This window comes from Rhinoderma darwinii, chromosome 1, assembly GCF_050947455.1.
Source record: "Rhinoderma darwinii isolate aRhiDar2 chromosome 1, aRhiDar2.hap1, whole genome shotgun sequence".
In the NCBI taxonomy this organism is placed as follows: Eukaryota; Metazoa; Chordata; class Amphibia; order Anura; family Rhinodermatidae; genus Rhinoderma; species Rhinoderma darwinii.
In genome coordinates this window covers 451,578,674-451,593,256 of record NC_134687.1, presented here as the reverse complement: position 1 = coordinate 451,593,256, position 14,583 = coordinate 451,578,674, and the positions used below count along the sequence as shown (strand labels likewise).

At 41.3% G+C, this 14,583-nt stretch overlaps 1 protein-coding gene across 1 annotated transcript; it reads right to left on the bottom strand.

Annotated features, from left to right (window-relative positions):
* Nucleotides 1–2,256: 2,256 nt before the first annotated feature.
* Nucleotides 2,257–6,241, bottom strand: LOC142653588 (immunoglobulin lambda-like polypeptide 5). Its single transcript, XM_075828854.1, has 4 exons — nt 6,212–6,241; nt 4,712–4,751; nt 3,851–3,962; nt 2,257–2,359 (listed from the first exon to the last, which is right to left on the bottom strand). Exons 1-4 carry the CDS (start codon nt 6,239–6,241, stop codon nt 2,257–2,259), a joined length of 285 nt encoding a protein of 94 aa, XP_075684969.1.
* Nucleotides 6,242–14,583: the final 8,342 nt, after the last annotated feature.

Here is a 14,583-nt window from a genome sequence, read left to right as displayed (position 1 = left end):
GTATCTGCACCTGTGACACGGGCATGGGTCCACCTGCTCCTCTAGTCATCCCCCTTTGGTCCCAAGGGTTTACTGTGCATTTTATGCCCTGTATATCTTGTATTATTTTATCTATATCCAGTGACTTATATAGCACCAACATATTCTGCAATGCTGTACACAGGTTTTATTCACTCACACCAATTCTAAATGGGATTCACAATCTAATTTAATACACATGCACTACAGACCATTTCACAGCAAGGTATTTAACTCATGTCTTTTTTGAGAAGCATAGGAGAAAACTGGGGTACTGGAGGAAACTGCTCAATCACAGGGAGAGGAAAAACTCCATGCAGATGTTGGTTTCAAATATAGTATTCCAGTGCAAAAAAACTACTGAGCTAACCTGCTGCCCAATGACATGACACCCTATCCCCTCTAAGTAATATTATAGTAATTGGATAATGTATCTACATTTACACCTTTACTTTATTACTTAAACAAAAGAAAACGACAAACTTTATTCGTCATAAAAATAATCTCAGATTATCTATCCTCCAATATTGACTTACTTATAAGAGTAAGTGGAACAGTCCAAATAAACTTTGGGATGCCACTATATCGGACAATTAGTCTGATGTTACATTATGCTTTATATATTCTTACAATCAACCGTCATGTCCAATAATATTTTTGAAATTTATCATGTCTATGTCTGACATGTTAGCAAATGCAACTGGATAATGTGTGCCACCCACCTTTATCACTTGTATGGGAGCAAACAATAAATTGGCTGGTGTTGGGGCAGGAGAGACAATATGGCAGAGGCTCTTTATGGGAGTGGGGGCACAAAAAGTGTCATTGGCTTTGTGGTGGTAGTGAAGAGCTGTACTGGAGGTGGAAGGAATTCTGTGGGGGAAATGTTACAGGGGCTCTGTGGAAGGCAGGGAAGAAACAAAGTGACAGGCAAGCACAGTCTTTGTACCTGTCACTGCTGCCTTGGCTGTCTTTATGGCTTGGCTGACATTTCTGGCTTCACTGGCACCGCTGCAGAGGACTGGTGATAAAAAAGGCAGGCACTAAGGACTCCCGCAACTGCAGCCTGCCACAAAGGGAGCTCCACCTTCTCCTAGAGATGCAGTCGCACGTCGCATTACTGTGAGGAGGAGAGGGGGCAAGAGGAGCCAATAGGAGATGCGGGCAGGCACTAGCTGTTTCTTGGGGCCCGTATAGATTTACTTGGGCTAAAGGAATGGGCCCATTGTGTTAAGGGCCTGTTCCTTTGACCTAGCTGAACCTATATAGACCTTATTGCTTCTGGTTTGCGGCATAAGGCGGAAGGCAGCGGGGACCACTAGTTTAACCCATTAAATGCCGCGGTCAATAGCGACCACAGCATTTAATTCATTAGAAAGAGGGGGAGACCCCCTCTAACAGCTCATCGTCCCCTCCATGATGCAATTGCGGGTTTGCGATGGTTGCTATGGCAGCCTGTGGGCCTAATGAAGACCCCCCAGATCTGCCATCTTTGTGCTCCTATTAAGCCCTGCCTCTGTTGTGCACTGGATCCGTCGTTTTGCGAGAAGCAATAGCGTAGTCGACTACGCTATTGCTTCGCTACTGCTTCCGGCAAAACAACGGTTACGGTGCACAACAGAGACAAACGGAAACCATGGGCGCCGGATCCGTCACCACTGAAATCAATAATGATGGAAACAGTTCGAGTCAGTTTGTGTCTGTTCAGGGTCCCGTTCTGACGGAAACCTCAGACGGAACGTAAGAACGGGACCCCAACGCAGATGTGAACAGAGCCTTAGGTGTTACTATAATTTATGTATTATTGCATAGAAACAAGCTGTGTAACTCAGTATTGTCTGATGGAAGGTCAGGAGAAGTTATTTTCTAATCATATCTTCTTGCTCCTTTATGCCCTCAGTCAATGTATGTCTCATATTAAAAAGCCCAATAATGATAAAATGATGAGATACAGTGATTTTATTAAGTGATAAATACATAGGAAGGTATGACAAGAAAGAAAGTAGGCACTCATAATTTGTGCAGATGCTGTCAATGAATGTCAATAACATCTCTAGATTAGATAAATGATGCTTTATATAAAATAAGAAAAAAAAGATTGGGCTAAAGATTGTAACAAAGAAAATGGGATTCTTGAAACATAAATAAACAAAACAACAAAAATGATATAAATGCTTTAAAACTGATTGCCTTAAAGTCTCATAAATCATTGGAGTAGAAAAGAGAACAAAGTATAGACTATGAGAAACATTCTGATCTCTTCACGGTCTGGATAATCTCTTTCCCCTGATGTGTCACTTTACAGGAGTGTAGTGTCCACAAACGCGGACCGTCGGGATTACTCCCCCCCCCCGATGGCCGCAGCCATGGATCTGTGAGCACTGGCCCACATATCCACCCTGTGTCCCGTAGGGTGCGCGTGCACGCTCGTGCCCGGCCTTAAAGAGACTCTGTCACCACATTATAAGTAATGCTTTTTATTTAAAAAAACGATCTTTTTTCACAACGTTAGGAGCAATTTTGGTTTATGCTAATGAGCTTTCTTAATGCCCAAGTGGGCGTACTTTTACTTTCGACCAAGTGGGCGTTGTACAGAGGAGTGCATGACGCTGACCAATCAGCATCATGCACTCCTCTCCATTCATTTACACTGCACTAGCGATATAGATATATCGCTATGTGCAGCCTCATACACAAACCCTAACATTACTACAGTGTCTTGATAATGAATACACATGAAATCCAGCCTGGACGTCATGTGTACTCAGAATCCTGACACTTCTGACTCTTTTTTTGTGAGATTCCGGCAAGTGAAACCAAATCTCGTTTAGCTCTGTGATCTCGCGAGATTTCGTATCCGTTGCTGGAATCTCACAAAAAAGAGTCAGAAGTATCAGGATTCTGAGTACACATGACGTCCAGGCTGGATTTCATGTGTATTCATTTTCAGGACACTGTAGTAATGTTAGGGTTTGTGTATGAGGCTGCACATAGCGATAAATCTATATCACTAGTGCAGTGTAAATGAATGGAGAGGAGTGCATGATGCCGATTGGTCAGTGTCATGCACTCCTCTGTACAACGCCCACTTGGTCGAAAGTAAAAGTACGCCCACTTTGGCATTAAGAAAGCTCATTAGCATAAACCAAAATCTCTCCTAGCGTTGTGAAAAAAGATTGTTTTTTTAAATAAAAAGCATTACTGTCACCTATATTACAGCGCCGATCTCCTTATATAGGAGATAGGGCACTTATAATGTGGTGACAGAGTCTCTTTAAAAGGCCAGCACGTACACATGAAAATAATCATCAATTAAGGCATGATCACACTGGACTATAAAAAGGCCTCTGCCCTTTCACTCATTGCCTGAGTGTCGTTGTGTTTACCCGTGTTAGTATTGCTTATGGTCCCTTAGTGTTATCCTGTTCCCAGTAGTGCCATACCTGCTACCTGTATCCTGTATCCCGTGCTACCGTTGTTCTTGTGCCTTAGAAAGTTGGAGTCTTGTTGTGCCATCGGTCACGCCTGCTGTGTCACACCACGCCTAGTGTCTGCTACCAAGGTCCCATCTAAGCTTAGCCGTTACTACTGTCTAAACTTCTACAGGTACCCCTGTGCTTGGACTATATAGACATTGACTTGGTACACTGTTTGGCCAGCTGCTATCCTGCTACGGCGGTACGACCAAGTGGGTCCACATACCCACAGATCGTGACAAAGGTACTGCTCATGTTTTGTGAACTCGGAGGATGACAGGCTGAATAAAGTGCTGACTAATGAGTTCTGAACTCCAGTTGTCCACTATGTCCCATCCACCATCCATTCCACCAACACAGTCCTGTGGGTGAAATCACTCATAGTGAAGACAATGGTGGCCTTATCTGTCTTCAACTCATCCTCCGAGGGACGATAGATGAAAAAAGAAGGTGCCTTCACTTCACCGGCTGTTGGATAAAGAAAAAATATATGCGGTCAATGGCCAGATTTAAAATGCAGAAATGTTTTCACGTTTGTAACATTTTTTTCTTCCACTCGATATACAATAACATAGTGTAAATTAATTACATAAATTCATATTAATATAACATGATTTTGTAAATACACATACCTGAGTTTGTAACTAGATATTACCCAATATCATCAGTTTGGTAACAATAAATTTTTTTTATTTAGAGAAGTTATCATGGAGGATTACAGTTGAATATTAGAGATCTATGCACACAGACAATTCAATTGTTCATGTCTCCAAATACTTAAGAAAAAAGCCAGATTGCCTTTTACATTTATTCAAAGTATCTTTAGTAGACCTCAAAGTTCTTTCTTACAGCAAAAATATGGTACAGTCCTTTCAGATGTAATAAGCCTGGTAACTTGATTTGCAGGTAGAAGATGACGCGTAACAGTTTGTGCTATCTGATACTTTGAGTAATTCATACCATGAAGTAGATTTGACGGATATTAAACAACAATTAAAATCTGTAATACTGAAAAGTTATTAACTTCTTTCTAAATCTCGTTTGTGGTCTCCTCTGTGTGCAAGAGAAGGGGATTGGGGAATTCCACATAAAATGTTTGCTACCAAGGTGCTTATAGTAGAGAAAAATGGAAAATAACACAAAGAAAATATGAAAATGTGATATAAAAATATAAACAGCAGATAAATGAACATTTTGTAACTCAGGATGGTACTTACCGAGTACGGTAAGTTGGGTTCCAACTCCAAACAGGAACCACTATGTTGTAAAGTTGTACAAAAACTGGATTAGCTACAATGTTTTGGGGGCTAGAGTGACCATATTCAACCAGTGATATACATTACAGTTGAAAATATCTATATATTCTCCTGAATTCTGTTTGTTATAACAAACTATAACAATACATAATATGTGTATACATTTATTTATGAACAGTGTATACAATTGTATATATAAAAATGATATACCACATATGTATGCATTGATATTGACTCTGTTTGCTATTTGTTATAACGCCCTTGTTTTATAGATGCCCTTATTTAGTGTAAGTAATTTTATGTCTACCTTTCACTTTCATAATGTTTATCTAGAGGAAATAATTGTAATATCTCATAATTAAAATATGTATCATTTCTAGGTCGTATATCCTCACATTTCACAATGGGCTTATTTATCAGCAGGAATACGAGCTATATGCAACATGCGGGAAGACTTCATTTTTGTATAAAAATATTTAAAAAAATATTGCATTTCAGGAATAGTAAAATAACAAAGACCAAACCAAACAAAATAATTACTTGGAAATTATTTAAAAGTATATAAGGACATTTTTCAGAAACTTTCAACTAATATTTTTTTTACTGATACAATAATTTTGATTTAGACATGGGACATATTATAGCACAAAATGTATGGTCCTAGGAGACACATCAATAGCATTATTTTAATATTTTAAAAAACAAACTGTGACATTGACATTAGAAATAATAAATCTGGCTGTTCAGAGAAATTAATATTAGTTAAAAACGACTGAGATAATGAGGCAAATAAACCAAACTGGGTAAGTATGTACATAAGAAATTGAGTTGCATTCCATCTCCAAATACAGCTCATAGTGCTTGGTAGCAATACAAAAATAAAGTATTATCACATGGTTCATATAGCTCAGATTGCTGCTGATAAATTAAACTAATGTGAAATGTGAGGACGACTAAAGAATTATGAGTATGTATTACACAAATCTTCTGAAGAATTTCATACAGGTGGTGCTATAAATCATACAGGCTACCTTTATGTCTTGGCATCAAGGATTGACAAGCAAAATACCACGTCTTAAGTTGCCAGAAGAAGTGCACAAGATTATTATCCAGTCAATCCCCAATATTATTCTGGTTTTATTGTTCTCTAGAACAATCAAGGATGATAGATGCCATCAGAGAGATGAAATGGGTTCCATTTGTCTTTAATATGGCCTTTATTGGACCAGTTGTGTCTGGAACAGGGGCGTCGCTAGCACCGGGCCTTCAAGGACCAAACCCCAGATCTTTGGCCCGGTGCCCCGGATCCCCGGCGGCTGCCACATTTGGGCCGCAGCAGTCGCAATTGCGACCGGGTCCAGCTGTCGCACTTGCGGCCACCCGCACAGCATCTGTTAAAGTTACTATAGTTATCAGGGTGGGAAGGGCCACGGTTTCTGGCCTTTCCCAGCCTAATAATACCAGCTTGCAACTGCCCCAGTAACCGACCATCACTACAGATGGTCGAGTACTGGATCATACCCAGCTCTTCCCGGTACACCTGGGGGCGGTGGGTACCGGTGTAATAATGGGGGTTAGTGTTAGCTTCTGCACCAGCTAACACTAAGCCCCGCCTTAGTAATGGATGATGTCAATCAGCCAGTGGACATTTCTAAGGCGGTAGTAATAAAGTTTAAAAAAATACAAGGACATAAAAAAAATATTTTATTGAAATAAAAAAAAAACACACATCTCTCATTAACCATTTTATTGAGAATAAAAAAAGCTGTCATCAAAGTAGTCCTCGAATCCGACGTAGTCAAACTACCAAACCTGTAAAAAAACACAAACACACCAAAAAATTAGTAAGACATAAAAAAGCAAAAAAACAATTAATATTCTTACCTTTCCTGGGTCCAGCGCCGGAGCCGCAATGTCAGCAAGCTGGGCCCTATATCTAATCCAATCATGTGTAATACTGTCTGCTGAGCCACTGTATCTAATCCTATCCATAGCTATAGGGTCGTAGTGCTATAGATATGCTGCCTCATATATATATATATATATATATATATATATATATATATATATATATATATATATATATACAGGGTGGGCCATTTATATGGATGCACCTAAATAAAATGGGAATGGTTGGTGATATTAACTTCCTGTTTGTGGCACATTAGTATATGGGAGGGGGGAAACTTTTCAAGCTGGGTGTTGACCATGGCGGCCATTTTGAAGTCGGACATTTTGTATCCAACTTTAGTTTTTTCAATGGGAAGTGGGTCATGTGACACATCGAACTTATCGAGAATTTCACAAGAAAAACAATGGTGTGCTTGGTTTTAACGTTACTTTATTCTTTCATGAGTTATTTATGTCATTATGGGTGTCAGGTCCGAGCATTCCTAGATGAACAGTTTCCTGGAAAGTGGATTGGTCGTCGTGGGCCAGTTGAATGGCCCCCTAGGTCTCCCAATCTGACCCCCTTAGACTTTTATCTTTGGGTTCATCTGAAGGCAATTGTCTATGCTGTGAAGATACGAGATGTGCAGTAACTGAAACTACGGATACTGGAAGCCTGTGCTAGCATTTCTTCTGCGGTGTTGCTATCAGTGTGTGAAGAGTTGGAGAAGAGGGTTGCATTGACAATCCAACACAATGGGCAGCACTTTGAACACATTTTATAAGTGGTCAGAAACTTGTAAATAACTCATGAAAGAATAAAGTAACGTTAAAACCAAGCACACCTGTAATGGCAGGAAGGAGGTGAAGGGAAAGTGAGCCCTAATCTACCCACCGCCCTGTCCCTGCCTACTTGCAACGACCCGCCCTAGGCGACGAGGTACAACTGGGCGGCGGTCCCTACGCTGGCTAAGTGCACAGGAAGACAAACAGGGAACACGCAAGGGAAGGGGCAGTAGCCACGGAACGCCACGAGGAAACGGGGCGGCGAACGAACAGTCAGGACCAGGAGGAAGTGAGTACACCCGAGCGGGCACGGAGACAGAAGCAAGCCAGGGGCAAAGCAAAGTAGGTCAAGCAGAACTGCAGCAAGGCAGAAGCACGGCAGAAGCAGGCTGGAGCAAGCAGCAGTGGGGCCAGGAATCCAAAAGAATTACAAGCACTGATGGAGAGCACAGGGCAGGTAATAAAGGGCAGGGGGCGGAGCTAACTCCGACAGACCAGGCCGCGATAGGCTCTCCCACTCCTGAGCCTGCCACCCTGGTTGGTGGGAGATGGTGTCAGTCGAACAGGTCTGGCCTCAGGTGTGGATTGATTAATCCCAGGAGTATAGCTAGATGAAGTACCTGGCAGATCCCTAACAACACCATTGTTTTTTTTGTGAAATTCTCGATAAGTTTGATGTGTCACATGACCCTCTTCCCATTGAAAAAACTAAAGTTGGATACAAACTGCCGACTTCAAAATGTCCGCCATGGTCAACACCCAGCTTGAAAAGTTTCCCCCCTCCCATATACTAATGTGCCACAAACAGGAAGTTAATATCACCAACCATTCCCATTTTATTTAGGTGTATCCATATAAATGGCCCACCCTGTATATATATATATATATATATATATATATATATATATGCACACACGCACACACATGCACACGCACACGCACACACGCACACACACACACACACACACACACACACACACACACACACACACACACACATTTTAGGGGGGTGTACATATGTTAGTACAGGGATACTTACTCCTGGGGCCCTGTATCTAAGTCTATCGTGTGATACTGTCTGCTGGGCCATATATCTAAGCCTTTCATGTATGATACTGTCTGCAGAGACAAGGTGGGTATGTGGGACTACCTACAGGGGACTGCATGGTACTGTCTACAAGAGGTATGTATGGCAGGGGGACTGTGTGTAGAACCATACAGGGGGTTGTGATACTATATACAGGGGGCATTGTGTGGATAACTATCTACAGGTGTCTTTGATTAGAGCCCCGAGACATAACTTTGCTTGGGGCCCCAGAAATGCCAAATTTGCCCCTGAGGGTTAGTACAAGGATACTTACTGCTGGGGCCCTGTATCTAAGGCTACATTCACACAAGCGTGACATATTTCTGCACTTAAAAAACGTGCGTAAATCTTCTTGTATGCATTGCGTTTTGCATCAGTGTGCTTTACGTGTGGTGTGTGTTTTCTTACGCACTTGCAAGCGCTGTTTTTTTTATTGTAATTGATGCGTGAAACACGGACAGCACACGTATGTGCGTCCGTGTGCTGTCCGTGGTTTTCACGCACCCATTCACATCAATGGGCGGCTAGGTGCATGAAAATGCACTAATATAGGACATGCAGTGAGTTTCACACAATGGAAAATCGCTGCCTAAAAACTCACTTATCTGTGAATAGCCTCATCAAAATCAACGGGTCCGTGTACTGTGCGTTATTTCAACACACAGCACACAGACGAGAATCACACTCGTCTGAATGAGCCCTAAGTCTATCATGTGTGATACTGTCTGCTGGGGCCCTATATCTAAGCCTATCATGTGTGATACTGTCTGTTGGGGCCATGTATGTAAGCCTACCATGAGTGATACTGTCTGCTGGGGCCCTGTATCTAAGCCTATCAGGTATGATACTGTCTGCTGAGACAATGCATCCTATTTTATCCAGCGGTGTAGTTATAGGGGCCTTAGTCTTATAGATATCCTATATCCGATATATATGTAAAAAAAAAGAAATCTTATTTCGGATATATGTCTCGGGGCTTGTGCCCATGATCTTTTAAGACCCTAGCAACGCCCCTGGTCTAGAACGTAGACAAGTGTAAAGACAGTAGATTATTGAACTATTTCACTGCCAACACGTTGTAATGGTGTTGTATGCTGAATGGGATAACTTAAAGGAGTTGTCAAGGATTAGAAAAGCATGGCTGCCTTCCTACAAAAACAGTACTACACCTACCCTTGGGATGTATCTGGTATTGGAGGTCAACTTCATTAACCCCTTAAGGACGCAGCCTAGTTTGGGCCTTAAGGCACTTTGGGCTTCATGTTCGTGGTAAAATTTGGTCGATATATTCAGTCTTTATTTGTGAAAAATTGCAAAATTTAGAGAAAATTTACAAAAAATAGCATTTTTTAGAATTTAAATGCATCTGCTTGAAAAACAGACAGTTATACCACCCAAAATAGTTACTAGTTCACATTTCCCATATGTCTACTTAAGATTGGCATCGTTTTTTGAACATTATTTTATTTTTCTTGGACGTTACAAGGCTTAGAACATAAACAGCAATGTCTCATATTCTTAAGAAAATTTCAAAAGCCTTTTTTTGAAGGTACCAGTTCAGTTCTGAAGTAGATTTGAGGGGCCTATGTATTAGAAACCCCCATAAAACACCCCATTTTAAAAACTAGACCCCTCAAAGTATTCAAAACAGCATATAGAAAGTTTTTTAACCCTTCAGGCATTTCACAGGAATTAAAGCAAAGTGGAAATGAAATTTGCAAATTTCATTTTTTCTGCTGAATTTCAGATTTATTCAATTTTTTTCTGTAACAGAGAAGGTTTTACCAGAGAAATACTACTAAATATGTATTGTCCAGATTCTGCAGTTTTTAGAAATGTCCCACATGTGGCTCTACTGCGCTCGTGGACTAAAACACAAGCCCTAGAAGCAAAGAAGCACCTAGTGCATTTTAAGGCCTCTTTTTTATTAGAATATATTTTAGGCAGCATGCCAGGTTTGAAGAGGTGTTGAGGTATCAAAACAATGGAAACCCACCAGAAGTGACCCCATTTTGGAAATTACACCCCTCAAGGAATTCATTTATGGTTTTTGTTATCATTTTGACCACACAGTTTTTTCACAGCACCTATTTGAATTGGGCTGTGAAATGAAAAAAATGATATTTTTTCCAATAAGATGTCATTTTTGATCAAAATTTCTTATTTTCACAGGGAACAACATACCCCATTTTGTTGCCCAATTTGTCCTTAGTGCGGCAATACCCCATTTGTGGTGATAAACTGCCGTTTGGGCCCATGGGAGGGCTCAGAAGGAAAGGAGCGCTATGTGTTTGTTGGAGTCCAGATTTTGCTGGATTGGTTTTCGGGTGCCATGTCGCATTTGCAGAGCCCCAGAGGTATCAAAGCAATGGAAACCCACCAGAAGTGACCCCATTTTGGAAACTACACCCCTCAAGGAATTCATTTATGGTTTTTGTTATCATTTTGACCGCACAGTTTTTTCACAGCACCTATTTGAATTGGGCTGTGAAATGAAAAAAATTATATTTTTTCCAATAAGATGTCATTTTTGATCAAAATTTCTTATTTTCACAGGGAACAACATACCCCATTTTGTTGCCCAATTTGTCCTTAGTGCGGCAATACCCCATTTGTGGTGATAAACTGCCGTTTGGGCCCATGGGAGGGCTCAGAAGGAAAGGAGCGCTATGTGTTTGTTTGAGTCCAGATTTTGCTGGATTGGTTTTCGGGTGCCATGTCGCATTTGCAGAGCCCCAGAGGTATCAAAGCAATGGAAACCCACCAGAAGTGACCCCATTTTGGAAACTACACCCCTCAAGGAATTTATTTATGGTTTTTGTTATCATTTTGACCGCACAGTTTTTTCACAGCACCTATTTGAATTGGGCTGTGAAATGAAAAAAATGATATTTTTTCCAATAATATGTCATTTTTGATCAAAATTTCTTATTTTCACAAGGAACAACATACCCCATTTTGTTGCCCAATTTGTCCTTAGTGCGGCAATACCCCAGTTGTGGTGATAAACTGTTGTTTGGGCCCATGGGAGGGCTCAGAAGGAAAGGACCACCATTTGGCCTACTGGAGCTTTTCTGGTGCTAAGTCATGTATGCAGAAGCCCCTGAGGTACCAGTAGAGTTGAAACCCACCAGAAGTGACCCCATTTTAAAAACTACACCTCTTAAGACATTCATCTAGAGGTGTAGTGAGCATTTTGACCCCACAGGTACTGTGTAAAAGATAATGCGCAGCAGATGGTGCAGAGTGAGATTTGCCATTTTATATATATATATATATATATATATATATATATATATATATATATATATGGCATGTCAGTGTCCGATATAGTGTGCCCAGCATGCGCCACCGGAGATATACACCCCTTAAATTGTAATGTGGGTTATCCTGGGTACGGCAATACCCTACATGTGGCTGTTATCAGCTGCCTGGGCATACGGCAGGGCTCAGAAGGGAAAGATGAGGGGGGTAAGCTGTGCGGAGTGCATCAGGGTAAATTAAAAATCAAGGGATGTATGATACATTTTAAAACAATCTTTTATACAGAGCCCTGGTTTTTCGGGACACGTGTCACATTGGTATATTGTGTTCTTCCTTATCCCCCTCTTATAGCAGACTCTGCACCTCTTTTGACTCTTTCCCTTTCCACCGGTTTGGGGAACTTCTCTTGGAAAGTGTTGCCCTGGTACAATGCGTGTGGCCTCGCTTCCAGAAGTACTGGGTGCCCCCCCTTCCTGGTCCCTAAAGATTAGATCTTGAAATTCCAGGAAAGTTCCCCTCTGGCCTGCACATCGACGTAGCACGTACGCATTGTACAAAGTCATCTGTATGATGTGCCCGGCCAGCTTCTTATACCACACCGCATGGCGCTGTAGGGCTTCAGGACTTGATTTGACAAGTCCTTCCCTCCCATGTACCTATTGTAGTCCAGGATGCAGTCTGGTTTGGGGGTGGCCTTTCCTTCATATATCCTAAACCTGTAGGTATAGCCTGATGCACTCTCGCACAGCTTATACATCTTCACGCCATACCTTGCCCTCTTACCCGGCAGGTACTCGCGGAATTGAACCCTCCCTTTAAAATGTACCAGGGATTCATCAATAGAAATACACTTCTCGGGGGTGTATGCTTGGGAAAACCGGGCACTGGAACGGTCTAATAGGGGTCTCCGTTTATACAAACGGTCAAAACTGGGGTCATCTCGCGGTGGGCACGGCTCATTATAAGTATAATGTAAGAAGCGAAATATTGCCTCATTTATTTATTTTTTTAGGTTCCAGTTCAGTTCTGAAGTTGCTTTGAGGGGCCCATATATTAGAAACCCCTATCAAACACCCCATTTTAGAAACTAGACCCCTCAAAGTATTCACAACAGCATTTAGAAAGTTTATGAACCCTTTAGGTGTTTCACAGAAATTTAGAGCAAAGTAGAGGTGAAATTTACTTTTCTTTTTTTTTCAGAAAATCCTCTTTATACCATTTTTTTTATAACACAAAAGGATTTATCAGAGAAACGCAACTTAATACGTATTGCCCAGATTCTGCAGTTTAGAGAAATATCCCACATGTGGCGCTAGTACGGTAATGGACTGAAGCACCGGCCTCCGAAGCAAAGGAGCACCTAGTGGATTTTGAGCCCTCTTTTTTATTAGGCACCATGTCCGGTTTGAAGAGGTCTTGTGGTACCAAAACAGTGGAAAACCCCCAAAAGTGACCCCAATTTGGAAACTAGACCCCTTGAGGAATCCATTGCAGTTTTCATGTCATGCATGCGACTTTTTGATCAGTTTTTATTCTATTTTTATGTGGCGCGGTGACTAAAAAACCGCAATTCTACTATTGTTTTTTTGTTCTATTTTTTTCACAGCGTTCACCGTGCACTATAAATGACACATTCACTTCATTCTGCGGGGCGATACGATTACGGCGATACCAGACGTTTATAGTTTTTTTATGTCTTATGGCGTTTGCACAATAAAATACTTGTTGCAATAAATCATTTACTTTTTGTGTTGCCTTATTCTAAGAGCCATAACGTTTTTATTTTTCCTTCAAAAAAGCCGTGCGAGGACTTATTTTTTGCGTAGCGAACTGTAGTTTTGATCAGTACCATTTTTAGGTACATGCGACTTTTTGATCTCTTTTTATTCCATTTTTTAGGCGGTCAAGTGACCAAACAATTGTGATTGTGGTGCGGTTTATTATTTATTTTTTTTACGGCGTTCACCGCGCGGGATAAATAACTAAATAATTTTGTAGTTCAGGCCGTTACGGACGCGGCGATACCAATTATGTATAGTTTATTTGTTTATTTATTTATTTATTTTAATAATAAAGACTGACAAGGGAAAAAGGGGGATTTTTACTTTTATTACTTTTAAAACTTTTATTTTCTTATTTTTACACAACTTTTTTTAACTTTTTTTTAACTTTTTTACTTTGTCCCATTAGGGGACTTGAGGGCAGGAGGCCCTGATCGCTATTGTAATACACTGCACTACATGCGTAGTGCAGTGTATTAGAACTGTCAGCTACTCACTGACAGCAAGCATAGTGGGTCCTGACGTTGTCAGGACCCACTAGGCTTCCGTCTATGGCATAGCCGGACGCCATTTTTTGGTGTCCGGTTGCCATAGTCACCATCGCCGGCCGCTATCGTGTAGCAGGCCGGCGATGGCGGATTAACTCCTAAGAAGCCGCGATCGCTATTGAACGCGGCTTCTGAGGGGTTAAATCTAAGGGGACCACCGCGATCGGTCTCGGCACATTGAGCAGTGATAGTCTGCTGTCGGAAACAGCAGCTATCACAGCTCATGCACGCGCCCCGCGCGAACGGCGCCGTGTTTACTCCATGACATACTATTATGTCATGGAGCGCGAACGATGCACTTACCATGACATAATAGTATGTCCTGGAGCGTTAAGGGGTTAAAGTTAATGGGGCTGAGCTGCAATATCAGACACAATATGTTGACAGGTGTGGTACTGTTTATGAAACACAGTAGCCATGTTTTTCTAATCCTGTACAACTCTTTTAAGTGACCATTGGTACTGGTTACACAATTAA